The following is a 26,559-nucleotide window of genomic DNA, read 5'->3' as shown; positions in this document are numbered from 1 at the left end:
ATAAATCTTTTAGGGCCTCCCTGGTGGGGCAACAGGTTAAGACACAGCACTGTGAGTCTACCTGTAGCCACTGCAGCACAAGTTCGATCCCCAGTCAGAGAGCAACTCACATGGCGCTGCAGACTTATCCTGGCTTGCTTGCTTCTCCCCTCAGGAGTGTGTTTCAGTCACTCTGCCTGTTCTGTTCCTCACTCTATCTCTGGTGAATCTTCTCACCACCACCCCCACCCCCCCGCACACACACAAACATCACTGGCCTGTATCCCAGTTCTTGTATGTATAAATAAATAAATCTTTAAAAAAATAATCTTTTAAAAAATACTGCATTCAACCAAAGTCCATCAATATAGCACTGATTGAGTAAATAAGAATACAATGGAATTCTCATTTTGTCATGTCTTTTTTAGAATAGAACCCCCCATTTTTGTGTAATTTTTCAAAAATGTATATTTTCTTTTTGTGGACTCTTTGAAGGTAAGGACCACCCCCAAGTTTTTATGGTCTGAAAGTCAAATATTCTGCCCTGTTAATTGCTAAAGCATACGAATCTTTTTTTAAGCTTTCAAACTTCTTTGGATCTCCCTTTCAGTCTATCAGATGCCATCTGCTTGGGGCTGACTTGGGGAAGAGAGTAAGGATATTGTACAAGTAGCTTTTGCAGGGTGGACTCAGAACCAGAGACAGAGCGGAGAGCAAGACAGGCAGATCTACTGAAATACACTCTGAGGGGAGCAGCAGAGAGACAGGAGAGGTCTAATGCACCATATGGGCAGCTCCCTGGCCAGGGATCAAACTCATGCTGCAGAGGCTGTGGATTGCTTCATAGTGTGCTGCAGGAGGCCTTGATACCTCAGCCAGATAAGACAATGGCAAGCAGCGAAGCTCAAAGAGCCTCACACTGTGGGGCTGAAGCTAAAGGGCCTCACACCGTGGAGCCGGAGCCGAAGATTCCTTGTGCCTCACACCATGGGGCTGAAGATTTAACATCCCTTTATTTTTTGCTCTTTGTCTTAGAAAGAGAAAAATTTATCAGAAAAGTACATTAGGCAATAAATTATATATATCAGTAGATTGCAAGTAAATGGCACGGAAAATCATCTGTTTAGAAATTAGTTATTAAACAATTTGGCCCACTTGACAATGGGAGACAATTTATTGTACATATCTGACAAGCAAACCAGCGCAACAATTATAGTAAGTCCTTCTTTTGCTTTTTCAGAAGTTTCTTAGGAAAGTTTTAAATGAAGTTAACTGTGTTAAGGAGTTTCTAGGTAGAAAAAATTTCTGATAGCTGAGAAGCAGTTGGTCTTCAGCTGAAGGCTATATGAATAGAGGAGTCTTTTGATGCTTAGGCTTTAGCTGATAGGGATGCACTGGCAGCTATCCACTGTCCTAGGTAATTGTCTAGCTGAAATAATAAGTTTTAGTGTAAGGTTTGGTTTTTCATCTATTAACCTTGAAGGCTACCGTCTAGCTGAAACCTGTAGGAGCCAGTAGTGCATGGGAATTAGAATACTCTGATTGTCTCTGCTTTACACATGATAATGCATTGTTTTCTTATTACTAAAAATGAATAAAGACCTGCTGAGTCTCTCGGCAGAAGATACTTGCACCTCATCCAGTGTCAGTGTCTCCTCACTGCCTCATCCTCTTCCCCTTAGCCCTTAAGTTTCAGCCCCTTACAGGTCGCCTAGGGTCTCATTCTTTCAGGAACCCCTGACAGGACATTTTGCTGGAGGCTGGTTGTAGGGGCAGGAAGACCACAGTGCAGGTTTTCTGATCCAGCAGACCGGGTTAAGGAGGAGTCCTGGAGCCCTCAGTGGTTTTTTTGCAGGTCTTTTATTGGGGTTCACTAGGCATATGACAGGCAGGTGTGCTGGCTGGTGGGGCTGGGAGGCTGGCAGGCTTCCCAGCGCCCCCAGCAAGTCTTCACTCTATCTGGGTTCTCTGGCGTTCGTTCTGCTGCTTCTTGGCTTCTCTTTCGGCTTCTGCTTCGGCTTCTCCTGGTGTCCCCGTGACGCCGCCCTTAAAAGCAGTCTTAGCCCAGGTGTACCCACTCCAGGTGCCCACCATCAGGCATGCATTCAGGATCACAGGGTTCCCTCATCTATCCTGATGGCGGGAGGGCAGAAAAGCCTGATATTTTTCCTTACCCCACATTCCACCCCCTCAGGGTTTTCTGCCATATAGTCTTTATCAGTCTCTATATACAAATCATAAACACATGTCTCTTGGCAATATGAACACTGCAGCCATGGCCCACAAAAGTAAATGAAATACATCACAATATAACAAAATACAATGGAACACAAATAAGTCCAGGTAGGGCCCCAACCTAGTGCAAAAGACAATTATTGGTACCAGCAGATGAGCCACCAAATCTGTTGCCGAAGGCACTGCTCATACAAGGGAGGGGAATCACTCACGGCATCTACTGTAACACCAGGAGCCGTCAGGCTTCCTGGCCTTCTCTGGCTGTAGTCTCGGCTACAAGCCACACACAGCATCCACCCCCAGGATGCACTAGCTCTGGGATTGGCGATTCTATTCTGTTGGGGGTAATCGCCAACCCTCAGGGTTTCTGTCTGCAGTCGCTCCAACACTCGGATTTCATAGCCACCAATGCGACTCGCAGACCCTGCACTCAGGCCAACCCACTGCACAAGCACATGGGTCGGAGATCCAAACTCTACATTTGGCTTGGGCTCCACCCCAAGCTACGTTCCCCACCCATCCCCCAAGAACGGGTTCCTCAGCTCCTCACCCTCACTCGACAACACGCAGGGCATCACCCACAGGTGATTTTATGAGACTCACAGGTCTTCAGCATACTCAGGCTGCTTATCAGCTACTCAGGGCTTCCCAAACTTAGCATCAGTACCAGCTTTTGCCTTCTCAGTTGGCTTTTCTCCTCTGTCTAGATGCTGGGCATACACAGGTTGCCTTTGGCCATCAAGGCCCACTGGCCTCCCCCAGATTCCCATCTTCTGGGGTTTACAAACAAAACTGTTCCACCCTCAGGGTCCCAAAACATATCAACCTGCAAGGTCCTCCACCTTCTGGCGGGATTGTCAGTCCAAGTTCATCAGCCCATGTCCATCAGTCGAAGTCCGTTGGCCTCTCCCTGCATCAGGACTGGCGAGCTCCAAATCGTGGTCCTTTCCTCCCCGACGATTCTGCTGCCTCAGGGGTCGTTGGCTGGTCCTTTCAGGTGTTGTTGGCTGGTTCTCTCGGGCGTCTCCTTCATGCCAGGTCTTGTTCTGTAGCTCCTGGATCTTGTCCCTCTCCTGTTCTGCCATGATGCCTCCAGCGTCGTCACAGGAATAGTCTATTACTCCTTAGTCCCTCCAGGTCTTCAGAGGGCTCCATACCCGTCTGCATGGATCATCCTGCCAACTACACCAATTGTAGGGGCAGGAAGACCACAGTGCAGATATTCTGATCCAGCAGACTAGGTTAAGGAGGAGTCCTGGAGCCCTCAGTGGTTTTTTGCAGGTCTTTTATTCGGGTTCACCAGGCATAAGGCAGGCAGGTGTGCTGGCTGGGGGGGGGGGGGGGGGCTGGCCTCCCAGCCCCCAGCAAGTCTTCACTCTATCTGGGCTCTCTAGCATTTGTTCTGCTGCTTCTCGACTTCTCTTTCGGCTTCTGCTTCGGCTTTTCCTGGCGTCCCCGTGACACCGCCCTTAAAAGCAGTCTTAGCCCAGGTGTACCCACTCCAGGTGCCCACCATCAGGCATGCATTCAGGATCACAGGGTTCCCTCATCTATCCTGATGGCGGGAGAAAAGCCTGATATTTTTCCTTACCCTACACTGGTCCCTGGCAATAGTGCAGTGCTTAACCTCTTGCACTACCAGAGAGGCCATAAATAATGTCTTTTTGACTGAATTCCTTCAGGTCCTCCTGAGGAATGAGCAAACTTATTCTAGAACAAGGAAGACAAGTGGGTGAAAGGACCAGTCCCCCAGGACACTGGACTAGGTCATCTGGAGTCTATCATTGTCCACCCCACTTCTCCTAGGTTGAGCCTCTTCCAAACCTCTCACGGCCTTGGTGACAGCCGAGGGTGCTCACCATGCATGCCATGGCCACCGACAGGCCCCAGAAAATGATGGATGCTGGCTGAGTTAACAGGGGAGAGGAAACCTCCTGGAGGCAAAGAGAAACTTACCACTTCAACCTCATTAAATGGTCTATTTACAAATCCAAATTGACCTGCCAACCCTTTGAAAAGTCACTCAACTGAGTAGCTGGAACATCTACCGCTCATAAAGACACCGGGAAAAGGACACTCCCGAGAATGGCACTTGTGGAGAGTGGGAGCTGCTTCCACTGTGAACATAATCTGACAATTCAACAAAAATACCACCCCCTCCCCCACCCGACCAACCCAGCAGTGCAGGTGGGATACCTCTAGAGAAATAAACTTGGAGTTAAGATACATAAGGATGTTTGTTTTTGGCTTTATTTGTAATTTTGAACTAGAAACCACCCAAATGCCCATCAAGAGTAAAAATTAGGGCCTCCCGGTGGCACAGTGGGTTGAGTGCAGCACTATGAAGCTGTCTGCAGCCTCTGTAGCGCAGGTTCGATTCCCGGCTGGCCAGGGAGCTACCCACATGGCGCAGCAGATCTCTCCTGTCTCTCCTGTTGCTCCCCTCAGCAGTGTATTTCAGTCAATCTGCCTGTTCTGTTCCCCACTCTGTCTCTAGTGGGTCCTTTCTCACCCCATGCCTTTGGCTTGTACCCCAGTTCTTGTATGCATAAATAAATAAACCTTAAAAAAAAAAAGTGACAACTAGTGCCTCCCTGCTTGTGGAGGGATTAAGTCTCAGCAACATCACCCTGAAGGCCTGAGTTCCATCCCAGGCCAGGGAGCTAACCCACATATGGCAGCAGACCTCTCCTGTCTTACCCACTGCTCCCCTCAGCAGTGTATTTCAATCAGTCTGCCTGTTCTGCTCCCCACTCTGTCTCTGGTGAATCCTCTCACGCCCTTACCCCCAGACCCCAGGTCTTGTATGCATAAATAAATCTTTTTAGGGCCTCCCTGGTGGCCCAAGGGGTTGCTCTAAGAGGGAATCTGCATCCCCTGCGGCAGGAGTTTGATCCCTGGCCAGTCAGGGAGCAGCCCACATAAATGCAGCAGACCTCTCCTGTATGGCCCACTGCTTCCCTCAGCAGTGTATTTCATCAGTCTGCCTGTTTGTTACCCACTCTGTCTCTGGTGAATCCTCTCACACACACCCTCTCCCAGCACCTCTGGCCTGTACCCCCAGCTCTTGTATGCATAAATAAATAAATCTTTAAAAAAAAGAAAAAAAATTTTTTTAAAGTGGGGCCTCCCTGGTGGTACAGGGGTTAAAGACAGCATGGTGCTATCAAGATATCTCCAGCCACTGCAGGAGGAGTTAAATCCCAGATCCCTGCCAACAAGGGAACAACCCACATGGCGCAGGAGACGGCTCCTGTCTCACCCACTGCTCCCCTCAGCAGTGTATTTCAGTATATCTGTCTGTTCTGCTTCTCACTCTCTCTGGTGAATCCTTTGACCACTCCCTCCCCTGCACCTCTAGCTTACACCTCAGTTCCTGAATGCATAAATAAATAAATCTTAAAAAAAAAAAATTAAAAAAAGCGAAGACTAGACACATGCTGATACATCCACAGTATGGACTACTTGCATTATCAGGAACGAGTTTAACCTGCATTTAGAAAGAGAAGTGCATGCGCTGCAGAATACTGCGAATAGTATTAGTCTATCCGTGAGAGAGCACAAAACAAAATGGAGCACAAAACAAAATGCTTAGGCATTTGAATATGGGCACGTATCAAAGACACAGTGGAGGGCACGAAGCAGACAGTCCCTCGCACGGTCGCCTCCTGACGGTGAGAGCAGCCACTTGTTAACTTTTATGGCAGTTCGAGTTGTTCACCTGTAACAAGAAGCCCGGATGACTTTAGTAATTTAAATTGCATACACAGGGCCTCCCCGGTGGCGCAGCGGTTGAGCGCTGGGTTGCGAAGCTGCCCGCGGCCTCTGCGGCGCCGGTTCGATCCCAGCTGCTCCCGGCCACCGGAGGAGGATCCCACATGGCGCACAGACCTCTCCTGCCGCCCGCTGCTCCCCTCAGCAGTGTACTTCAGTCCTTCTGCCTGCTCTGCTCCCCGCTCTGGCTCTGGTGAATTCTCTCACCCTCCCGCCCTTCTGACTGTACCCAGTGCATGTATAAATAAATAAATAAAATCTTTAAAAAAAAAAAAAAAAAAAGACAGTCTTGCAATGACCCTGATTTGTAAGCTGGGCTACTCAGAGCTAGGAAATCAGACACGAGAGCAGATTTTGAAAACATAATACTGAACTGGCGTGGTGAGGCCTGAACATGAGAAGGGCCCTAATCTGAAAGCGACGCAGGAAGAACTCAAGCCCAGAGGCCCGAAGTCAAGTTTGGACCAAAACGGCGCTTCCAGTCTGCGGTGGCCAGACCCGCCCCTGTAGATTTAGCCCAATGGGGTTCAAGGGGAGGGAAAGGCCGCCTCCCCAGCGGCTCCCGCCCAATGGGAGCCTCTCCGGACGCGCGGCCGGCGAGGCCCGGGGCGCTCTGCCTGCGCGGTCGGGGTGCGGCCTGTGGCTGATGCGGGGCCCGGGCGACATGCTGGGCCCCTGGCCCGAGGGCCCGCTCGTCCTGCTGCTGAGTTTCTTCGGGGCGGCTGGTTCGGGAAACCAGGCCAGTGAGTGCGGGGCGACGGGTGTGCGGGGTCCCGCTCCACCTTCCAGGCCTGCTGATCGCCACGCCACCCCCCTGCAGCCCCTCAGCCCTACAGCCAGAGACTTGCCCTCCCTGCCTCCAGCCAGGCGCCCATCCCCACCGCCAGAGGCCAGTGGTGCCTCTGGGCCCTCTACTCGTGGGGGCCTGCTTGTGCAGACCCCTCCACGATACCCCAACTGTGGCCTTTATGAGGGAGCCAAACCAGGGAGGACCAGGGAGAGGAGGCTGCCAAGGCTGAGAGATGAGGCTGGTGAGGGGTGAGTTTGCACGGAGACCTGTTGCCTTTCAGAATAGCATGATAGGAAGGAACAGAGAAAGTTAATTTTTTATCAGTTTGGTTTTTACACCCCACCCAACTCACCCCACAACCCCTCCCTGATTAGCTACTTCCTGCTTAGGATGTGAGGGATGAAAGATGAATAGGATCAGATCTTTTACCAGTATTGGGCTGGTAAACAACAACAAATTTTATCGTGCAGATCAGTGCATAGAATGTTACAAATGCTGTCACAGCAGAATGTATAGGGTCTTAGGGTTCCCAAAGAAGAGTGGGTTCTATCTCTGGAGGCGCAGAAAGACTGGAGAGGAGGTGGCTGACATTCAGTGATGGGAGGACAGGTGGGAAGACACAGCTGACTCAGAACTTACCTGAGCTGGAGTGCCATCTCTTTTTTTTTTAAAGATTTATTTATTTATGCATACAAGAACTGGGGCACAGGCCAGAGGGGGGGGGGGGGGGGAGGGGGAGTGGTGAGAGGATTCACCAGAGACAGAGTGAGGAACAGAACAGGTGGATCCACTGAAATACACTGTTGAGGGGAGCAACAGGTGAGATAGGAGAGGTCTGCTGCACCATGTGGGTAGCTCCCTGGTGGGCCAGGGATCCAACTGTGTTTCAGTGGCTGCGGATAGCTTCACAGTGCTGTGCTTTAACCCTCTGCGCCACCAGGGAGGCCCTCTCCAGGTGTATATATATATATATTTTTTTTTTAAAAAAAAAAGATTTATTTATTTATAACAGCACTGGGTACAGTCAGAAGCACGGGAGGGTGAGAGAATTCACCAGAGCCAGAGCAGGGAGCAGAACAGGCAGACGGACGAAACACACTGCTGAGGGGAGCAGCGGGAGAGACAGGAGAGGTCTGTTGCTCCATGTGGGACCCTCGCGAGTGGCCGGGGATCGAACGGGCGCTGCAGAGGCTGTGGGCAGCTTCGCAGCCCAGCGCTCAACCGCTGCGCCACCAGGGGAGGCCCAGGTATATATATATTTAATATTTATTTATTTATGCATGCAAGAAGTGGGCCAGAGATGTGGGGGGTGAGAAGATTCACCAGAGACAGAGTGGGGAGCAGAAAAGGCAGACTGACTGAAATACATTGCTGAGGGTAGCAGCAGGTGAGACAGGAGAGGTCTGCTGCACCATGTGGGTCAGTTCCCTGGCCGGGGATCAAACTCATGCTGCAGTGCCTGCTGATAGTTCCACAATGCTTTGCTTAACCACTTGTGCCACCAGGGAGGCCCCCTCTCCAGGTATAACATAAACTCCTGAATCCCAGCCATCTCCATCCATGGTAGATCTCATTTACCCAGGTTAAGGATGGAGAGGGAGGCGTAGAAGTCATGTAATGTCCCTAACTTAATGTTCCTGCTATGTCAGTAAGTGAGGGATGTCAAACCAGGTCTGAATCCTGGGCAAGGACCTGTCACACAGGAGCAGGCCTAGAAATTGGGTGTTTCTGAAGGCAATGGGGAGAGGCTTATGGAAGGATCTCAGACAGAGCAGTAAAACAATGGCACTTGTGTTTGGAAAAGCCCCCTTGAGGATCAGTGTGGAGGAGAGAAGGTGGGAGCTGCAAGCACAAGGTGAGTAGAGGTTCAGGGGTGACGGGTTTTCTCCAGCCAGAACTTGTAAAATGAGCAGAAGACAGGGCTTGAGGGCCTCCCCAGTGGCCCAGCGGTTGAGCGCTGGGTTGCGAAGCTGCCTGCAGCCTCTGCAGCGCCGGTTCAATCCTCAGCTGCTCCCTGGCCACTGGAGGAGGGTCCCACATGGTGCGCAGACCTCTCCTGCCACCCGCTGCTCCCCTCAGCAGTGTACTTCAGTCTGCCTGCTCTGCTCCCCCGCTCTGGCTCTGGTGAATTCTCTCACCCTCCCGTGCTTCTGACTGTACCCAGTGCTTGTATCAATAAATAAAAATAAATCTTTAAAAAAAAAAAAAAAAAAAAAAAGACAGGGCTTGAGCAAGTGACCCAGAAAATTATAGGAGTGGAGCTAGGTAGGGAGGCTTGAGGAGAGGAGTCAGCTCCAAACTGAACAGTGACAGGAGGGAAAGAAACCCAGGGTCACAGGCTGCTGAGAGCCCAGGCCAGGAAAGGGTGGGTGGATTTAACATTTAGAGGTGGCTGGTGACCTGTCAGATCAGCATCATGCTGAGGCCAAGACCATAGTAAGATCTGAGGAAACATAACAGTAGAAGCTCATCTTTTGTTTAAAAAGCAGGGTAGCAAGGGCCTCCCCGGTGGCGCAGCGGTTGAGCGCTGGGTTGCGAAGCTGCCCGCGGCCTCTGCGGCGCTGGTTCGATCCCCGGCTGCTCCCCGGCCACCACAGGAGGGTCCCACATGGCGCGCAGACCTCTCCTGCCGCCCGCTGCTCCCCTCAGCAGTGTACTTCGGTCCTTCTGCCTGCTCTGCTCCCCGCTCTGGCTCTGGTGAATTCTCTCACCCTCCCGCGCTTCTGACTGTACCCAATGCATGTATAAACAAACAAATAAATAAATAAATACATAAATAAAAATACATGCCTCTTATAAAAAAAAAATAATAAAAAAAAAATAAAAAGCAGGGTAGCCACCTGACAGTACTATTTATGGGGAAGGGTGTTGGAGGGCCTTAGCTCTCTTTGTGATGCTATTCTGAATGATTGGTCTTACTGTTTACTTAAAGAAAAAAAAAAATCAGGCCTCTTTGGTGGCACAAGTGGTTAAGACGAAACCTATGAAGCTGTCTGCAGCCGCTGCAGTGCGAGTTTGATCTCCCGCCAGGGAGCTACCCATATGGCACAGCAGACATTTCCTGACTAACCCGCTGCTCCCTTCAGCAGTGTATTTCAGTCAAATCTTTAAAAAAAAAAATCAATCCAGGGGCCTCCCTGGTGGTGTAGGGCTTAAGTCTCAGACCTATCAAGCTATCACCAGCCACTGCAGCAGGAGTTTAATCCCAGGCCAGGGAGCTAACTCACATGGCCCAGCAGACCTCTCCTTGTCTAGCCCTCTGCTCCCCTCAGCAGTATATTTCAGTAGATCCGCCTGTTCTGCTCCTCACTCTATTTTTGGTGAATCTTCTCATACTCATATTAACCCCCATCCACTCCGACACCCAGCACCTTGGCCTTTACCCCAGTTCTTTTATGCATAAGTAAATAAAGTAAATCTTTTTTTTTTTTTTAGAAGGAACCATTTATGAGGTGCTTGCTCAATGCAGATTCTTCTTCTTTTTTTTTTAGATTTTATTCATTTATTTTTGCATAGAAAAACTGGGGTGCATGCTGGGGTGGAGTGGTGGTGGTAAGAATGGGGAGCAGAATAGGCAGATCTGCTGAAATACACTGCTGAGGGGAGCAGTGAGTGAGGCAGGAGAGGTCTGCTGTATCTTGTGGGTTAGCTCCCTGGCAGGGGATCAAATTCAGGCCACCAGCAGTGGTAGTGCAGACTTAACCCCTAGGCTAAAAGGGAGGCTCCCAAAATGCAGATTCTTGGGCCCCACTCAACCCTCCTGAGATCAACTCTGGAGAGGAAATTCCTGGAAACAACCCAGGTGACCCTTGGCTCTGCAAGCTTGGGGCACTCTGCATTTTACCCTCCTACAGCTCTGAGGGACTGGCACTGAGGAAAGGGTTTCTTTGCTGGCTGAAGGAGAACAACCAAGGGATCAAGTGAGACCCAGGCATTCAATTTCTTTTTTTTTTTTTTTTTTTAAGATTTACTCATTTATGCATATAAGAGCTGGGGTGCAGGCCAGAGGTGTGGGGGTTGAGAGGACCCACCAGAGACAGAGTGGGAAACAGAACAGGCAGACCAACCAAAGCACATCGCTGAGGGGAGCATTGGGCAAGCCATGTGGCTGCTTCCCTGCTGGCTGCTAGGGAATGAACTCGTGCTGCAGAGGCTGCGGACAGCTGCATAGGTTGCCCCCATGCGCCACCTGGGAGGCCCCCCAGGAATTCAATTTCAACAAGAAAAGGGGCAGCCTGTTAGGGACATACAGAGGTAGGTATGGGGGGATAGGGGAGTTGTGAATTAGCCACAATTCTTAGGGTCAGAGATATCTCTGAAATAAAGGGGTACAGCAGCTGGTAGATGGTTTGAGGCCAGGATAAGGGTTTACAGGAGAAGGGAGAAGAGAGCGAGTGGAAGCCTCAGGAAAGCACAGGGAGATGGAACAGCAGCCAGGATCACAGTTGCTCAGACATTCCTGTTCCCCCAGGGCTGAGAAGGCAGGGAGTGGCCGTAGATGAGGGTGGAGAAGTCAGCCTGTCAGGGGCTGGGACGTCCTCCTGGGACAAAGGTCAACCTTGAAGGAGCAGCAGAGTGCTGTGCAGACAGATGTGTTTCTGAATACATCACTCTGATGATATCAAAGAGGATAGTTTTTAAGTGGTTAAAACTGAAGGGCGAGAAATCTGATGGGAAGACTGAGTATAATCCAAGCAACCCATGCTATAGGTTGCCTGGTGGAGGCAGAGAAAAATGTGCAGGACAGAGAAATGGGGCGGGGGGTGGGGGGTTTGGGGGGGTTAGTGGAGGACCTGGCTTGGTAATTGAAACTGGGAGGTGCAGAGGGAGGCAGCAGTCTAGGGTAACACCTGTGGCAAGCTCTTTGCTGATTGTTTGGAAATAGCCAGTTGTGCTAGAAAGAAAACAAATGGGCTAGAAGGAGCACATGCGTTACTTATAGATAAGTAAGTTAGCCTCTGCGAGACATGTTCCACATAGATAAGTGGCACATGGTTGTGTGACCTGAGATTGAAAGGGATCAAGTGGGCACTGAATATTCATGATGCCCTGAATAAGTGGGGCTTGCCATTCAGGAGGGTCAGTTGGAGAGGACAGAGGCATATCACATACCCGAGAATTCAGGCTGTATGATCCAGCTTGCCCCGACATGTGAGCCTACCCCATCGTACTCCTTTTGTTCATCACTGTGCAGATTATATTTGACCACCATATTTGTGGTCTGTGACCCATTTTGTGCCGTGGCTACTAGGAAAGCTTCCTGGTGCTGCTCCAGAAGCTCCCAGGCATCAGGGTCGTCTTCCCACCACTCCTCAGCCCTTGCTCAAGTAAGCAGGTGGATTGGACAGTGTTGCCTTCCAGGAATGTAGGATAAGGGCAAGGTTGGCCGACGGTGGGGACTACGAGCATATGCTCAGCTGGCCTGTGTTGAATTTGAGGTAGGACATCGGTGGATGCAGCCGCCAGCCACTGCGACACAAATTCAATCCCTGGCAAATTCAATCCCTGGCTGGCCAGGGAGCTACCCTCATGGTGCAGCAGACCTCTCCTGCCTCGCCTGCTCCTCCCCTCAGCAGTGAGGTGAGGTGTGGGCGTCTCATACTGGAGCCGCTACTATTGAAAACTGTGAGATCCCACGGGGAAACCTGAGTTTCCCTCCCCATTCCCCTGACCCACCCTTTGGGTGTCCAAAAAACAGTCCTTGCCTTCTTGCAGAAATCTGGTGGGATCATCTCCCTTGACGGAGGAGATAACCCTGCCATCTTTTTCTCCCCTCAGCAACCCATTCTATGCGCTATGACTTCATTGCTCTTTCACAGCCCAGCCCTGGGCAAGCCCCTTATGAATTCTCAGGCTACTTGGATGACCAGCCTTTCCTGTGGTGCTGCAAAAGGGGCAGATGGGCAGAGCCCCGGGTACCCTGGGCCCAGTCCAAGAACCCGGAAGCTTGGGAGAAGCTCGTTCTCAGACTAAAGGCCCGAGCCCAGTACCTTGTCATCATTCTCAGGAGCATCATGGAGCAGCACAACCAGAGCCAAGGTGATGGGCGAGGCGGGGTAGGGAGCCAGGCGTTCCTCATAGGCCGGCCAGTGTTCCTTAGGCCCAGAGCCAGGCTTTATGCTGGGGACTCTGAAAGTGCCCCCTTGCACTGAGAATCTGACTTCTTTCCCTCCTTCTGTCTGGGGGATTTCATCCCTGACTCCAACCCTGTTTTATACCCAGTTGCCAAAAAGACTGGATGTTGGTTATTGGGTATTGAAAAGGGTAGGACACAAGTATAAGTCTCCCCCTCACAGGCCTCCCTGGTGGTGCAGAGGTTAAAGTCTCAGCATTATCAAGCTATCGCCAGCCACTGCAGCACCAGTTCAATGCCTGGTGAGTTCAATCCCTGCCTGGCCAGGGAGCTGGCCCACATGGCACAGCAGATCTCTCCTGTCTTGCCCTCTGCTCCCCTAAGCAGTGTATTTCTGTAGATCCACCTGTTCTGCTCCCCACTCTGTCTCTGGTGAATCTTCTTACCCCCTATACATATGGCTCACACCCCAGTTCTTGTATGCATAAACAAATAAAAATAAATCTTTTTTTTAAAAAAAGACCCCCCACCCCCCACTCAGGATATCGGGCTAGAGCATTCCCTGTTGTGTCTGGGCTTTCAAGCCATCTCATCAGTTGAAAAAAAATCATAGTCAATGTTTTCAAATCTGGGGTCTGGGAAATAACTAGTTTTTTTATATTTTAAAAAATATTTATTTTTGTGTAGAAGAACTAGGCCAGAGGTGCTGGGGGTGGTGGCAAGAGGATTGACCAGAGACAGAGTGGGGAGCAGAACAGGCGGACTGACTGAAATACATTGCTGAGGGGAGCAGTGGGCGAGACAGGAGAGGTCTGCTGCGCCATGTGGGTCACCTCCCTGATAGAGTATCGAACTCAGGTCCTGAACTCAGGCCCTCAGAGTGGGCCTTTGTGATGGTAGCTCTGAGACTTAACCTGCAGGCCATCAGGGAGGCCCCTAACTAGTCTTTTTCTGACACAGTGCCTCCCTGGTGGTACTTATAGGAACCCAGAAAACCCTGTCAGGATTCCAAGTGGAGTATATTTCTCACCTACATTATTTTTTTTCTTGCTCATTTAGCAGACATCTGAGGGTCTTGTAAGCACTGTTTGTTGTGTCAATAAGAGACATACAATAGCAATAAGAGACATACAATAGCAGCTATGAGTTCTTGAATTCTTATGGGCAGGTTTTACATTGACACTGGCATGTGTTATCACCTGTGATCTTTATCTTAAAGCTGAGGACTATTATTATCTGTAAAACTCAGAAAAGTGAGGCTTAGAGAGGTTCAACTATACAACAGTGGCCTTGGCTCAGGCATTCCAACAGGATGCTATGTTGGAACCTGTGCCTTCGAGAGGCTCATTGTGGTGCAGAATATAGCTAACCATGAGCCATACATGCTGGGAGTGCAGGAGGGAGCCACTTTCTGCAGGGGCTGGAGGGTGGGGTGCAGCATGACTTTGCTGGGGATGTGCATGAGGGAGAAGAGAGGTCTTGGAGAATGAGTGAGGCTTTATCAGTGGAGAAGGGAATTCCAGGCATTTGGGGAAGTGGGGTGGAGGTGGGGAAGGCAGCTGTTTTGCCCTCCTCTAACTGGAGTTCTGATGCTCTGGCATTTCAGAGTCTCACACCCTGAAGGCCAAGGTGGTCTGCGAGTTGCCGGGGAACCAGAGCAGCCTGGGACACTGGCAGTACAGCTATGATGGCCAGGACTTCCTTCTCAGCACACTGGAGTCTTTCAATTCCAGCAAAAGCGGCCCAGGACAAGGCCGAACTGCAGAGGGGGAGACAGCAAAGGAGCAGTCATTTCTGAGCAAGAGCTGCCTCTACCCTCTCCGGAAATACCTAGAAGCTGGGGCAGGACTCCGGCCTGAGATAGCAGTGATAGGTGTGTGGGACTGAGCAGTGGGGAAGGTAGAGAGACTGAGGGCATCATGGGACAGTGGGAGGGCAGGCCTCAGCCAGCCTCAGAATCTCCATGGCGTTACCTGTATCCATTGCCAGCACATTCCTTCTCTGATTGGCCTAACCTTCTGCTACTTCTTTCTTTCTTTCTTTTTTTTTTTTTTTTTAAGATTTATTTGATTTATTTATGCATACAAAAACTGGGGGGTAGTCGAGAGGCATGGGGGTGTGTGAGAGGATTCACCAGAGATAGAGTGGGGGGCAGAACAGATGGATCCACTGAAACACACTGCTGAGGGGAGCAGCAGGCGAGACAGGAGAGGTCTGCTGTGCCATGTGGGTCAGCTCCCTGGCCGGGGATCAAACTCATGCCAATAGCTGGCAATAGCTTGATAGCGCTGAGACTTTAACCCTGCACCACCAGGGTTGCCCCCTTCTGCTTCTTTCACACAAATTTGGTTAGCCCTTTCTCAACTTGGTGTTCAAGTTCTGACCCAGGCGTGGCACTCAAGGGCATGGAGATGTGTGACTAAGTCACCAAGACTGCAGTGTAAATAGCACCTGTGTGGCATCTGGGCCTGGTGTGGAGGGTCATGGCAGTTTGGCAAGACTGGAGGCGGCAAGTCTCCTCTGGTCTGGAAGGTCTTTAGGGTCTCTGTCCCATTAGCGACCCTCTACAGAGCCTAGTAAGGAGCCCCTTCCAATATATGGGCTTTGGCTTCTATCCCTCAGCTTGTTGAAAGATGGACTGCCTTTGAACCTGAATCCCTGGGGGGTGCTCCCGGGGTGGGGGGTGAGAATACTCAGAACAAGGAGCCCACTGAGTTGCCCTTTGACGTGAGCAGAAGCTGATTGGCCTGGCTGAGCTCCTGGTCCAAGTGGGGGCTCTGCGGGGGGGCCTGAGATGAGCAGCCAGGGTGGCCCAGGGAAAGGGAGGGGCATCCACTGGTCTGTCAGCCACTCACATATCCTTATCTTTCAGAGCCTTCCAGTTCAAAGCAGATCCCGCTCTGGATCCTCTGTGGGCTCGTGGCTTCTGTAGTGGTCACTGTGGGAGCTGCAGTCACCTTCCTCTGGAAGAAGTGGAAGCAGGGCAGGATGGCAGGTATGACTCCCGCCTGAGCAGCTTCTGGTCCCAGAGATTTAAAAAGCAACCGAGGGAATGTGAAGGGTAAGGACAGGTTAGGGTTTCCGCTTCCTCTCTAGCCTTTGGCCTGGGTTGTCTCCTTCACACCTCTCTCTCTCATCTGTTTTTCATGATTAGTTTTACTTCCTGGAGTGTATTTCCTATAAGCTCCCAAGCATTGAGCACAAGTCAAAACTGGCCCCAAACTCCTCCTGCGTGTCTTGATTACACCTTAGGGGAAAACCCACCCGATTTCCCAGGAAGGCTGCTTAGAGGTGGGAGGTGGGTTTGGAAAAGCCTGGGCCAGCATCTCACTGTGTGCCTCCTTCCCCACCCTCCCAACCCCAATTTCTCCTCACAGGTGCACAGGGGGAAATCTATATTCCTATGTCAAGTAAGTGCAAGGGTAGATAGGAGGGTGGATGGGGTGGGGTAGCAAGTTCATGTCCAGTTTGGAAGGAAATTAAGAATTCGTTTAGTCCAATACCTCTTTGTTAAGTGAGAAAACCGAGGCATGGGGGGCAGTGCCAGCAGCTGGGGAGTTGGATTCAGGGCCAGAACCTGCCCTGTCTGCTGTACAGACTTGGTTTGTTCAGGCTCCTCCCTGCTTCCCCAACTCAAACTCTCACCTCTGTCTCCCCACAGACTACAATTAGATGCCAGACTCCTCCATTTGAGGTAAGGATGTCTGGACTGGGGAGAAGTACAGTTTGCAGACTGCGGGAGAGATCTGGGTCTTTTGTCTAGCAGGGGTGCGGGGTTACAGTGAGCACTAGAACGCAGTGAGATTAAGGAAGATAATTTCCCAATCTGGGCCAAACCTAAACCCTCCTCTCCTCGGCCGTCTCCATTCTTTCCCTTTCTTTGCCTTCAGATTGACAGAACCCGAAGTCAGAAGTGGCCTGATTCCCTGCTGTGGAGGGAGCGTCCCTTGGTCCCATGGAGCCCTTTCAGCTGGCTTTCCAGCCACACAGCGTGCCCAGGCCCCGTGAGGACAGCAGCAAGGCCCCCATTGCACTTCTTTGAGCTGGGGGTGGGGGTGGGGCGGGGCGGAGTGGAGTGTGAGCTCTCCTGCTCTCGTGGATCTCAGGCCTGCTTTGTAACCAGTCACTAGCACTTTTCTTTGTGAATGGCCTTGATATTGCACTATAATAAAGATGTATATTGGGGGGGGGAATGTTGTTTAAAAATGAACAATGATGTAAAAAATAAATAAACATTTATATGGCAAATTTGTGAGCTCAATCCTAAACTGGTTTTGGGGTCTTGAGGTTTTTTAGTGACTCTCTAAGACCCAGGAGATCATAGAAGATTCGAGGAGCCAGGTCTGAGGACTCAACCATGCTTCCACTGTCCAGGTGGCCAACAACATGGGCTGGGTCAAAACTGGCTTGGGCAGAAGTGAAGCTGCCTACCTTTCAGGCCCAAGAGGAGCAAGAGAAGGGGAAGGGGAGCAGGTCTCAGCCATTGCCAGCCCAGAGCTGCTCTCCATGTTATGGGGTGGAGTCCACAAAGCCTGTATGGAATAGCTTTAGGACATCATTTTCCCCCTAACATCCACACTTGCCATTAAGGTTTGGGGTCGGGGGCCTCCCTGGTGGTGCAAGGGGTTAAGACACAACCTATGATGCAGTCTGCAGCCACTGTAGCACGAGTTCGATCCCCACCGAGGGAGCTACCCACATGGCGCAGCAGACCTCTCCTGACTAGCCCACTGCTCCCCTCAGCAATGTACTTTGGTCAATCTGCCTTTTCTGTTCCCCACTCTGTCTCTGGTGAATCCTCTCATGCCCCACACCTCTGGTGTGTACCCCAGCTCTTGTGTACATAAATAAATAAGTGTTGGGTCTCCCCGGTGGCGCGGCGGTTGAGCACTGGGTTGCGAGGCTGCCCGCAGGCTCTGCAGCGCTGGTTCGATCCCCGGCTGCTCCCCGGCCACAGGAGGAGGGTCCCACATGGCGCGCAGACCTCTCCTGCCGCCCGCTGCTCCCCTCGGCAGTATACCTCGGTCCTTCTGCCTGCTCTGCTCCTCGCTCTGGCTCTGGTGAATTCTCTCACCCTCCCGCGCTCCTCACTGTTCCCAGTGCTTGCATAAATAAATAAATAAAAATAAATCTTTAAAAAAAAATAAGTGTTAAAAAAAATAAAGTTCTGGGACACAGGCAAGCACAGGACTGACCTGGCTCAGAGGTCTCACTGGGGACCCCAGCGCCCACCCCTCCTTTGGCTCTCTCCGCAAAGGGCCTCTTGCTTACACCAAAAACATATTACTTAGTGCAACTAGAAATTGTAGTCCAAAAAACAAAAGGCTGATGTTGGGTGGGGAAATTGGTAAAGATGTCCTCGGAGCCACTGGGAAGACAGGGGCAGCAGGTTCTCTGGACTGGCACGGAGAAGGGTTTCTGGGAGCCTGGAGGATAGCAAGCCAGAGCTCTGGGGTTAGAGATTTCCTAGGTCTGCCCCTCCCCCACTCCGGAGGCTGTCTTCATGGCAGACAGCAGATAGATGCATGACAAAGGTGCCCTGATGGCTCTGTCCTGGGTGGGGGCATGGCTGGGGAGGGGCTCCTACTGTCCAGAGCACAGCTCCCCACCCCCACCAGGCCCCTTCATCTATTGACCTTTGGGAAATGAGTGGCTTAGAGGTGAATCCAGCTCTCCTATCCCTTGGATTTGAACAGACCTCTGTCAAGTGCTGAAATGCAAGCTTAGTGGACACGGAGGGGGAAGCAGGAAAAGAAATGCTTGTTTCGAGTTAGTTACCCACAAAAAACCCACAGATGGGCACAGAAACGGGCTGTGTGATAGGTTCAAAGGGGAAAGCAACGGGCTCCAGACTCACAGGTACAGGCAAGGTGAAGCAGCCGGCACAGTCAGAAGGGCCCAAACCCGAGCATCACAGGTTCAGGACTCAGGTCAAGAGCCCCCCAGGAGCTCCCCAGAAGCTCCTATTTAGGGCAAGTTGTGGGAGCAGACAAACATCACCCCTTGCAGGCCAGCACTCTGAGAGCTATTCTTTTGCAAAGTGTAGAGAGTTAAGCCAGCAGTGTGAGCTGAGCCCTGAGGACACTCAGGATAGGCCCAGAAAAATAGGCTTGGTGGGAGAGCTTAGGGCAGGCTTCCTGCACCCCCTCTCCAAACCCTTCTGTACCTCCTCTGCTTCTTTCTGCCAGCCCCCCCAAACAAGTGCATCCTTTTGGCCAGGGGGTGCTGGGGGAGGGGTGGATGGTAAGGCTGGACGCCAAGTCCTCCAGAGGAAGGGGAGCGGGATACCTGATTCCCAGCGGGGGCCCTGTCTGAGGCCCAGTCTTTGAGGGGGACTTAAGAGGGGGAGGTGTTGCTGGAGCTCTTTTAGCCACACTGAGGGGGATTCTGTGTGAGGGGATTGGGTTGGGGTGGAGGGTGTTGAGGGGCAGGAAGCTGTCCCCAGGGGAGCCATCCAGGCCCATTCAAGGGTTGAGCACTTGTTTAGGGTTAGAGCTGCCCCCTCTGGGGACTGGGATTGTCCAGCCAAGGCCATTGTCCTGCCCCTTCCCCCAGTCCCTCCCAATCCTCTTTGAACCTGAAGTCAGATATTTTTTTTCTCCTTCCTAGACTTTCTCCACCTGGGGGCTAGAGATCCCGGCAGGGGAGGTGGGGGAGGGAGAAAAGGCCTACGAGGTACTAGATATACTGGTCCCTGAAGTGGGGGGCTAGGAACCTGAAATGCAGGTCCACAGTGGGGGGCGCTGATTCCTCTGTCTGGCAATGCTTGAAGAAGTCGGGCTCAGTCTGTCCAGCTCCTGGCTCCTGTAAGGGGGAAGTTAGCAATCTGGTAGGTGAGGGGGCTCCAAAGAGCAAGGCCTTCAAGGATATGGAAGAGAAACCTTGTCTGGCAATCTGCCCCTGGAGATGGGGTAGAGTTTACTTGGCTGGGAGATGGGTGCTGGGCCTCTGCTGCTTTGGGGTAACTGAATCTGGCCAGTAACCAGTTGTAAATATCTAGGTTCCTGTCTTGGAGGCACAAAGGGTGGTTGTTAAGGAAGCTAGCCCAGCTGTACTTGGCACAGACACAATATGAATTTGAGGAGCTGTGGGGTGGTAGGGTCTTTGGAGAGGGGTCAAACACCCGGGATCCTGCAGAACCTACAGGAGCTGTCCCAGACTGCCCAGACAGCTCTGAGGTGTGCAGAGCCAGGAAGAGGGCCAGGCAACTTGTTGGAAGTTGGAAGAGAAGGACCAGGGGCACTTGTGACAAGGGCCTTAGGGGCTGAGGCCTGGCCCCAGAGAGGAGCCCAGTTGAGCTCCAGGCCTTCCCCTTCCACAGATAAAACTTCCACCACTAGGCAAACACCCTTCGCCTCAGTTTCTCCCACCCCCACCGCCCTCTCCTCCACCCATCCAGAGGGCGGGGCCTGAGGTCAAGGCTAGTGGGTGGGATTGGGGAGGGAGAGAGGTGTTGAGCAGTCCCTTGGAGAGCCCTCCTTTTACCGGGCCCCCGGCTTGGGGCGCCTTCCTTCCCCATGGCGGGACACCTAACCTCTGACTTCGCCTTCTCGCCCCCGCCGGGTGGTGGAGGCGATGGGCCAGGAGGGCCTGAGCAAGGCTGGGTTGACCCTCGGGCCTGGCTGAGCTTCCAAGGCCCTCCTGGTGGGTCAGGAATTGGGCCGGGGGTTGGGCCAGGCGCTGAGGTGTGGGGGATTCCCCCGTGCCCCACTCCCTACGACTTCTGCGGAGGGATGGCGTATTGCGGACCTCAGGTTGGAGTGGGGCTGGTGCCCCAAGGCAGCCTGGAGACCCCTCAGCCCGAGGTTGAGGCAGGAGCCGGAGTGGAGAGCAACTCCGAGGGGGCCTCCCCGGAGCCCGGTGCTGCCCCCTCCGTTGCTGTGAAGCTGGAGAAGGAGAAGCTGGAGCAAAACTCAGAGGAGGCAAGTGCACCTCAAGGGGCGCAGGGGGTGGCGGGCTGGCAGGAGGGGGATGGGAGGCTGGGGAAGTGGTCGCCTGCAGCCGCCTAGACCTAGAACCTGGGAAGGGAGCAGCACAGGGACACCCCAGGTAAAAAGGAGCGTGTGGCAACCGAAAAAACCCAAGGCAGTCCTGAGGGCAGGGGTAAGGTGGGAACCGGAGAAACACAGGCGTGGGCAGGGCCGCCTGGGGCAATAGGAAGGTGACTGGGGCTAAACTTGCTTTCCACCCGTCCTTGTAAAGTAGGTCCCCTTCGCTCCCTAGGCCTGACCAAGGGTCCCCTCATTCAGTATCAGCCCATTACCAGGCCCAGTTTGGGGTCTGAACCCCTTCCACCCCGACCCTCATTGAAAATTTGATCTTTATCAGCTATGATCTTGGCCTTAGGGTGAAGCATGGCCTCAGGGTAAAAACAGTGCTTATCCCAACTTATTGTTCCTGAAAGTCCAGGGTGTGACTGTTTCTTTTTTTTTTTAAATGTGACTGATTTCTAATAGTTACTTTTTGGGCGCCTGTGGAGTTGGGTTTATCTGCTGACAAGTTTAGGGCTTGTCTTCCCTTGACCTCTGCCTTGGTGCCAGTGAATCTCCCCAGTGTTCAGTGCACACCCTTGGCACCCCTTGTCAAGAGCCGGGGTACCGATTTCAGCCATATTTCCTTAGGTTGTGAACGGGTTGGGGGGTGGGGAAGAAGGATGGAAAAAGTCGGGTCCAGGCCATTCCCCAAGGTGGCCTCTGCTAAGGGATCGACTTGAGTCCACTAGGGCTGGGGACTTTTAAGGATGTGTCTTTCAGTCCTCCTAGAGACAAGTGCAAGCAATTAGAGATCAAGTACTAAGACTTTAGACTTCACAGAAGGAGGTGTGAGTGGTTTTGGCTGACCAAGTAGCCCTTGACTCTTCCTAGGAGGTGATGGCTGAGTCTTGAATAATAATGGCTGCCAATTGTGGTCCATTTCCTAAGTGCCTGACTGTGTGTTGGGTTTCTACATCATTACCTCATTAACCTGCACAAAATCTCCTAGGGAGGTATTGTTGGCCTATTTCATGGGTCTTAACTGCTTAATGATGAAGCTAAGATTTGAACTGGGGTTTACCTTGTTTATATCCCCAAATCGGAATTTGGTAATGCCGAGTGGGGGACAACCGAGGAATTTATTTATAGGTTTGAGACATTGGTTGAGCAGAAATTGGGAATGGAAATTAGCCTCTTGGAATTTGATGTGATCGATCACACTTTGCAGTACCCCTTTAAGGTTTGCAGGATGGCACCAAGGCCGGGCTGCCTTTTCTGTGCCCTTGGTCTCTGGCCTTCCTTGTCGTGCCCCGGGGCTCTGACAACAAGTGCCCTATCTATCTGTCTTCCCCTCTTACACCCAGGAGTTTAAAAGACCCATAGACGTGACTGACACTATATACTATCACATTTTCTACCTCCTTAGATAGCTCCCTGAGCGGCTCCACCCCATCCATCACCCAGTAGCTCAAGTCCCAAAGCAGTCACCCTCATTCCTTTCAAATCCTACATCCAATCCTTTGGAAAGTGTTATCTTTACCTTGGAAACATAGCCTTATTTGATCATTTACAAATGCTGCCTGGTCCCAGCCTACATCATTTAGGCCTGGATTATTCCAGTTGGCTCCCTAAATTGTGGTCAACATGTCAGCTGAAGTGAACATTTTAAAATGTGTGAATCCAGATCATTGCATTCCACAAAATCCCTCAGCAACTCCCCGTTTCACTGAGTAAGAAAATCACTGCAACATCTACAGGAGCTCCTTGCTCAGCTCCTGCCTCACCAGCTCCTCCTGCTCCCCTTTCCCCAGCCTACTCCCCCTGCTCCAGCAGAGCTGGCCTTGCTCTTACTGGGGACCCGCCAAGACCTTTCCATACTCTTCCCTTTGCTCAAACATCACCTCTAACTTTATTCAAAATTATCACTAATTTGGTGTATAAGTTGTAACATACCGAAGTGTAACTCGCTGATTTCCTTAGATAGATAACCCTTTAGGGGATAAATTTGCAAAATGTTGCCTTCATTTTCTGTATTGAAATTTTAAATACAAATCACCCCATTCCCTGTTATCACTACCTTGCTTCACTTTTCCCATAGCTCTTAAACCTACTAGCATACTGGATAATTCCATGTCTGAACGAAAACTCCACAAGCCTTTTTGTCTACTGTGTGTAGCTGTCTGTGCACAGGGAGGCACAGTGACTGATGAGGATGTAAATATCCTCAGTGGTTAACAGTGAAAATCAGGGATAATCAGTTTTAAGCATTGCACCAACTATATGCAAAGCACTTTATTGCCACCTCTTATGACCCTTTTTTTTATAAAAAGATTTATTTATCTATGCATAAAAGAGCTGGGGTGTAGGTCAGAGGTGCAGGGAGAGTGAAGAGGATTCACTAGATAGAGTGGGGAGAACAGGTGGATTCACGGAAATACACTGCTGAGGGGAGCAGCAGGCGAGACAGGAGAGGACAGGAGAGGTCTGCTGTGCCATGTGGGTCAGCTCCCTGGCTGAGGATTGCTTTATAGTGCTGAGACTTAATCCCTTGTGCCACCAGGGAGGCCTTGACCCTACCTCTGTAGACTATTTGTATATATATTTGCATGCTAGGGCAGTGTGAGGCCATGACCCTATCTCTGTAGACTATTTGTATATATATTTGCATGCTGGGGCACAAGCAAGCTGGGGAGGACAGTATTGAATTGAGCAAATTTAGAGTGACTAGTATTGTTGGTTCTCTAGCTTCAAAACTCCCTCACACTTTGGGTAATATTTGAAATGAAAAAGCTTTTTGCTGTTAATTGATAAATATACTTCTTTTTTGCAACTTGGTAAATGCCCTTTTTTGGTGAATGAACAGATGGGCTGGAGCACCCTTCTTTTCCTGACTGGAGTTCTCATGGGACAGGGTCTGCCCACCTGGCACAGCGCTCTGCCGATCCCCATGGGCTCATTTCTGGGGTGATATTTGGATATAGGTTCTTTTTTTTTTTTTTTTTTAAGATTTATTTATTTATTTATACAAGCACTGGGTACAGTCAGAAGCGCGGAGGGTGAGAGAATTCATCAGAGTGGAGAACAGAACAGGCAGACTGACAAAGCACACTGCTGAGGGGAGCAGCGGGCAGACAGGAGAGGTCTGCGCGCCATGTGGGACCCTCGCCGCGGCCGGGGATGGAACAGGCGCTGCAGAGGCTGCGGGCAGCTTTGCAGCCCAGCACTTAACTGCTGCGCCACCAGAGAGGCCCTCTTTTTTTTTTTTTTTTTAAAGATTTATTTTATGCATATAAGAGCTGGGAAGCAGGCCAGAGATGTGCGGGGTGAGAGGATCCACTAGAGACATCGGGGAGCAGAATAGGCAGATCACTGGAAACACTGCTGAGGGGAGCAGCGGGAGAGACAGGAGAGGTCTTCTGTGCCATGTGGGTAGCTCCCTGGTCAGGGATCAAGCTTGTGCTGCGATGGCTGCATAGTGCTCATGCTTAACTGCTTGCGCCACCAGGGAGGCCCCTAGGTTACTTCTGGGTGTTAGGTAGGCAGCCTGGAGATGGATATTCCCACTGACCATCGCTTGGGGTCACAAGTCAGGTGCTCCCAAATGGGAAACACGCCATTCCAGTGTGTTTACGTTCTTACACGGCCTCTGTCATTTTCACTGCAGTCCCAGGACATCAAAGCTCTACAGAAAGAACTTGAGCAATTTGCCAAGCTGCTGAAACAGAAGAGGATCACCCTGGGATACACCCAGGCCGATGTGGGGCTTACCCTGGGGGTTCTCTTTGGTGGGTCCCCCTTAGCATGTTCCAACTTATCGAACGCAACCACCACATTTCCCCTGGAAGGAACAGTCCTGACCTTGGGCCTACCTTCCTCAGGGAGGGAACAGGGGGAGGGGATTCATGGGAAGACCCTGCCCTCACCCATAAAGAGGGTAGAGAGGGAGGGAGACAAGTACTTGGGCCTTGAGTTCCCCTTGGGAAGAAGTGGGACCCTGGTGTGGGATCTTGTGAGCAGAAGAGTGGTGAGGTCCTGGGACTTGGGGTTACCAGGACCCTGTCTGCTGCCTTACCTGCTTCTCTTTAACACCCGCAACACCCCAGGGAAGGTGTTCAGCCAAACAACCATCTGCCGCTTTGAGGCTCTGCAGCTTAGTTTCAAGAACATGTGTAAGCTGCGGCCCCTGCTACAGAAGTGGGTGGAGGAAGCTGACAACAATGAAAACCTACAAGAGGTGAGGAGGGAGGGGTGCACCGGTCCACTGAGTCCCCCTACACCCCAGTTCCCACTGCTTCCATCCTGGCTTTCAGCTCCCCCATTTGAAGGCAGTAGTGCATCATTCCTCAGTTCTATGGAAGAGGGTTCAGAGGCACTGGTCTTAGCACCTACCCTTCTGGATCCTTCTTTCTTATCTCCTGGCTCTGATACTTTAGTTAAAGCCCTCTTGCATACTTCCCCTTGAGTCACTGGTCCCTAGTGCTGTTGCTCAGCATGTTCGAAGCCTGCCTTCCCATGTCCTGCCTTGTCGCCCCCCCACCCTTTCCCCACTCACCTAGATATGCAAGGCAGAGACCCTCGTGCAGGCCCGGAAGAGGAAGCGCACTAGTATTGAGAACCGAGTGAGAGGCAACCTGGAGAGTATGTTCCTGCAGTGCCCGAAACCCACGCTGCAGCAGATCAGCCACATCGCCCAGCAGCTCGGACTCGAGAAGGATGTGAGTGCCCCGTCTCCTTCCCAGCCCCCACATCCATTTCCCTAGCATTGGGTGAAATGGCCAAGCCAGGCCAGACCCACCGCCCAGAGCTTCTGTGCAAAAGCGCCCCTCTCCCTTGCATCCCTCATTCCAGGTGGTCCGAGTGTGGTTCTGCAACCGTCGCCAGAAGGGAAAGCGATCAAGCAGTGACTATTCGCAACGAGAGGATTTTGAGGCTACTGGGTCTCCTTTCTCAGGAGGACCAGTAGCCTTTCCTCTGGCACCAGGGCCCCATTTTGGTACCCCAGGCTATGGGAGCCCTCACATCACTACACTGTATTCCTCAGTCCCTTTCCCTGAGGGTGAAGCCTTTCCCTCTGTGTCTGTCACCACTCTGGGCTCTCCCATGCATTCAAATTGAGGTGCCTGCCCCTTCCCAAGAATGTGAGGGGCAGAGAAAGGGGAGAGCTAGAGAAAAGAAACCCTGGGGTTTATACCAGGGCTCTGGGGATAACGTTTTCATTCACTAAAAAAAGGAATTGGGAACACAAAGGGTGTGGGGCAGGGAGTTTGGGGGACCTTGTTGGAGGGAAGGTGAAGTTCTTGATTTTAATCCCCACATCACTATCACTTTGTTCTTAAATAAAGAAGTCTGGGACACAGTGGGTGGATATTTTTGACTGGTTTATCCTTTGGTTACTGAAGGTAAGGGGGAGACTGAGTGACCCAGAAATCCTGCTCAAAATCACAGTGTCAGAGGGAGATCTGGGACTGGAACCCCTTTCTTTGTCAAAGATCCTTATAGATGTGAGCTAGTTAATAGGGTCTGTAACGTGAGGTTCTGGGGAAATTTGAGTTCAACGCCCACAGGTGCAGTTACTGTATGTATGGCCCATGCCCTATGAGGAGCTGGTCTTTGTTTTCCCCTATTTCCACTGGAAGCCCTCTGGCTTTGTTAAGAAATCAAGTCTTTAAATACTCGTTTGGTTTTTTTTGGAAAGCACTAATGCCAGCAACTCCACCTTCTGCTTTCTTGATACC

General features: G+C 51.4%; 2 protein-coding genes across 5 annotated transcripts; both read left to right on the top strand.

Moving 5' to 3' along the window:
• The first annotated feature begins 6,622 nt into the window (after positions 1-6,622).
• On the top strand, positions 6,623-17,104 carry LOC119252127 (hereditary hemochromatosis protein homolog). Of its 4 annotated transcripts, none has more exons than XM_037519352.2 (7): positions 6,623-6,731; positions 12,557-12,817; positions 14,458-14,724; positions 15,724-15,846; positions 16,229-16,261; positions 16,513-16,545; positions 16,742-17,104. In XM_037519352.2, the coding sequence occupies exons 1-6, from the start codon at positions 6,635-6,637 to the stop codon at positions 16,521-16,523; spliced, it is 792 nt and encodes a 263-aa protein (XP_037375249.1). In that variant the 5' UTR covers positions 6,623-6,634; the 3' UTR covers positions 16,524-16,545; positions 16,742-17,104. The 4 variants fall into 4 exon arrangements, with proteins under 4 accessions (XP_037375249.1, XP_037375250.1, XP_054554549.1 ...); XM_037519354.2 differs by lacking the exon at positions 6,623-6,731 and adding an exon at positions 6,814-7,026; XM_037519353.2 differs by lacking the exon at positions 16,513-16,545.
• A 3,189-nt stretch (positions 17,105-20,293) lies between these two features.
• On the top strand, positions 20,294-26,182 carry POU5F1 (POU class 5 homeobox 1). The gene is made up of 5 exons (XM_037519351.2): positions 20,294-20,773; positions 24,489-24,609; positions 24,928-25,058; positions 25,381-25,539; positions 25,673-26,182. Exons 1-5 carry the CDS (start codon positions 20,369-20,371, stop codon positions 25,937-25,939), a joined length of 1,083 nt encoding a protein of 360 aa, XP_037375248.1. The 5' UTR covers positions 20,294-20,368; the 3' UTR covers positions 25,940-26,182.
• Positions 26,183-26,559: the final 377 nt, after the last annotated feature.

Source organism: Talpa occidentalis, unplaced genomic scaffold, assembly GCF_014898055.3.
Source record: "Talpa occidentalis isolate TD23 unplaced genomic scaffold, MPIMG_talOcc4v2.1 talOcc4.2, whole genome shotgun sequence".
Classification (NCBI taxonomy): Eukaryota; Metazoa; Chordata; class Mammalia; order Eulipotyphla; family Talpidae; genus Talpa; species Talpa occidentalis.
This window is presented reverse-complemented; position numbering and strand designations above follow the sequence as displayed.

What these genes read in the sequence shown, in the direction of transcription:
- LOC119252127 (XM_037519352.2), top strand. Translation starts at nt 6,635, where the DNA reads ATGCGGGGCCCGGGCGACATGCTGGGCCCCTGGCCCGAGGGCCCGCTC. An exon ending in GCCTGAGATAGCAGTGATAG is followed by an intron (nt 14,725 to 15,723) that starts GTGTGTGGGACT and finishes CTTATCTTTCAG; the next exon opens with AGCCTTCCAGTTCAAAGCAG. An exon ending in GAAGCAGGGCAGGATGGCAG is followed by an intron (nt 15,847 to 16,228) that starts GTATGACTCCCG and finishes TTCTCCTCACAG; the next exon opens with GTGCACAGGGGGAAATCTAT.
- POU5F1 (XM_037519351.2), top strand. Translation starts at nt 20,369, where the DNA reads ATGGCGGGACACCTAACCTCTGACTTCGCCTTCTCGCCCCCGCCGGGT. An exon ending in TGGAGCAAAACTCAGAGGAG is followed by an intron (nt 20,774 to 24,488) that starts GCAAGTGCACCT and finishes TTTTCACTGCAG; the next exon opens with TCCCAGGACATCAAAGCTCT. An exon ending in ACAATGAAAACCTACAAGAG is followed by an intron (nt 25,059 to 25,380) that starts GTGAGGAGGGAG and finishes CCACTCACCTAG; the next exon opens with ATATGCAAGGCAGAGACCCT.